The sequence below is a fragment of the Magallana gigas genome, chromosome 3 (genome assembly GCF_963853765.1).
Source record: "Magallana gigas chromosome 3, xbMagGiga1.1, whole genome shotgun sequence".
Classification (NCBI taxonomy): domain Eukaryota; kingdom Metazoa; phylum Mollusca; class Bivalvia; order Ostreida; family Ostreidae; genus Magallana; species Magallana gigas.
Window position 1 is genome coordinate 55,603,095 of NC_088855.1, and position 2,672 is coordinate 55,605,766.

The 2,672-nt window shown below is 37.4% G+C and overlaps 1 protein-coding gene across 3 annotated transcripts; it reads left to right on the forward strand.

The window, feature by feature from the left end:
- Positions 1–243: 243 nt before the first annotated feature.
- Positions 244–1,881, forward strand: LOC117692902 (uncharacterized). 3 transcript variants are annotated; one of them, XM_066080484.1, is made up of 2 exons: positions 244–398; positions 994–1,881. In XM_066080484.1, the coding sequence occupies exon 2, from the start codon at positions 1,066–1,068 to the stop codon at positions 1,714–1,716; it is 651 nt and encodes a 216-aa protein (XP_065936556.1). In that variant the 5' UTR covers positions 244–398; positions 994–1,065; the 3' UTR covers positions 1,717–1,881. The 3 variants fall into 3 exon arrangements, with proteins under 3 accessions (XP_065936556.1, XP_034338237.2, XP_065936558.1); XM_034482346.2 differs by having other exon boundaries at positions 264–398; positions 999–1,881; XM_066080486.1 differs by lacking the exon at positions 244–398 and adding an exon at positions 532–550 and having other exon boundaries at positions 999–1,881.
- Positions 1,882–2,672: the final 791 nt, after the last annotated feature.

Here is a 2,672-nt window from a genome sequence, read left to right on the forward strand (position 1 = left end):
TATTTTATTTCTTATATATGGACTTCTGTTTTAAATATCATTTTAGCATAAAAAATAAATACAAGTAAATCGTTAATAAAATTAATTTACTAAGCACTAGAGGCCGCCTTGCACTCATTTCATTATATTTAGAAACATCGGAATGTGAAATATCATCATGATGTTTCTTAAACTCAGAGTAAATACAATGAATGAAAACCAGGAAATATTGTATCTTTTAGATAATGCAAACCACAGCCCCAAAAAACGCAGGAGTTATCTGAAACTTTTTATGGATATAAATCCTAAAGGAAACGAAAGGGGCACTGTACTGAGAACGTTTGTGCATACCTCCTGCACCTGCTGTTTAGGTAGGCAACGGTGGCTCGGCGCAATATCAATTCCGAATAGCAACAGCGGTAAGTAGAGAATTTTGATTGAATATAAAGGTTTTCCTGTGTTTTACTTTGTAGAGTGTTTAATGATGGGGGTTCTGGTATCGGGTTGCCGTTGACTGTCACCAACAAGGGTCTGTAGAGGAGTGCACTTCATCACATCAGTCAGAGTTGAAGTACATGTCTAATTAATTCTTCACGTTTTGTTGCGTTCTCTCTCTGCTGCATGTAGCAGGTTTTGCCCTCTGACGATGACATAATACTTGATTTACGTATTCATTTTTACTGTGTTTACATGTTGTAATTTATACCAGTGTGTTTCAAAAAGTGTTTGGGTTTTAAAGTCCCCAAAAGAAATGGGCCAAGGTCGTTCAAGTGAAAATGTCTCTACAGTGCATATTAAATTGTTTTAGCAGCTTTTTATTTGCATATTCGAAAACCATAATGACTTGTGCTATGTTGTGATTCACACTCTTGCTTGAACTTTAAAAGTTTTAATTTCAACAAAGAAAATTCCCGTAAAAGGGGAAAGTCCGTTCAGTACAAGATCTAAATTTAGCGTAAACATACATCGACACTGCAAAGGTGTATATTTAAACCTTCCTTAAATCGATTTAAGTGAAGAAGCGAGAGGACAACATACAAACTAGACGTTTAGAGTGCATTGACAACTACACCGAATACTGGACACATGCTTATCAAGTCTTACTCCAGGAAGTCTGTCTACGACGCCGACTACGAGCCGGAGGGATGTTCCTGCAGGAGGGTGAAAGATCCGGAGGACCTAAAAACCTTGATACGATGCGGCGTCGTGGGACCGGCTACCCACATAAAGGTACATCGGCCGCGGATGCTGCACTTTCTGTGGTGGACTTTTGACTGCAGTTACAACCACCATTACATGGTGGAGTCGGCTACCACGGACAAAATTAAGATCATCCATTACGCGCCGAAGAGAATCTCCAACATTCTTTTGTTTCGCGGGGTAGCTGAAATCAGGGAAGAGACCGTGAAGATTGCGAACAATAACGACACGCTGGACTTTGTATCGGGGGTGTTTGTGATCTTCAAGGACAAGTACCCGCAGACGTGCCGACAGAAGTGGAACTGTGTGCGGAAGGCCCGGCGGAGGCTGGGGGAGAGGCAGTATTCCGTGTTCCATAACAACTGTGACTGTTATGTGTCATGGACTCTCATTGGACAGTCTGTGTCGCCACAGGCGATGGAGGCTAAAGGACTCTTGCTCCTCATTGGACTGTTGGCGAAATCTATGATAAGGTGCTACAGAACGGTCAAATGGATAATTGAGGGGTTCCATTTTATTGTTACGTCAGTAGAGTGATGTTAAATGACTTTTCGTACATGTTTTTGTATAACTTTTAATTCATTGTATTCTTACGAAACGAATTTTATGTCATGTTTATTTGCTTAAATGTTAAACTTTGAATAAAAAGTTGTTTATTAATATAGCAAAATGACAGATTTGAAAATAAAACACTGATACATATGATCAAATGTTTTCATTTGAAAATTACTACGGAAAGATTATTTTTAAATGGCAAAAGACTATATATGGTATGGGTCCAGTTTGTTTTCTTATCTTTTAGAAGAGCTGGTATAAGATATATTTTGTACCTATTTATTTGCACTCACAGTATATGACGTCATAAGTTACCCTTTTCGTAATTTAATCAAAAGCAGCCAAAAATTTACATTTTCATATCTTTTTTTAATGGGAAATACAGAGCGACACTTTAAGCAATGAACATTTTTTGTCACTTATAAGCCTCGAATAGATACATCTTTGATGAGAATATTTTGTTTCTTCAAGCAATCGCTCAATATTTTCTAAAATCCTAAATGCTAAAAATGCGAAACAGGAGGGAAAAATATAAACTGTATGACGTCATTGAACCATTTTAACAAGAGCTTGGACTTTAGGTAGTTGTGTCAAACAGCACTGTGACGTAGGCCTGTCTATTTCATTGTTAGACACTCAGCCATGGCTCTTTGAAATCAACAAGATTTGTCTGGCTAAAACTACGCAATCGATGCATATTTCGCTTGAAACCGCGTCATATTTAACTTGTTTTGACGCAAGTAATCGATAGCTTCGTCCTATATACTGAAAGTCAAAGGTCTTCTTAAAATGGTTTTAATTCTAAAGTATGTGCATTTGGATCAAAATGAAAACTATGAAAAAACTTCACAATCATGTTTATCTGTACAAAGAGAACAAATAATTACAGTTTAATGATGGTTTTCAATTAGGGCCAATATGAGGCCTATATCAAATTC

Bases quoted from the DNA above. Each gene is read 5' to 3' on its own strand.
- LOC117692902 (XM_066080484.1), top strand. From the start codon at position 1,066: ATGCTTATCAAGTCTTACTCCAGGAAGTCTGTCTACGACGCCGACTAC.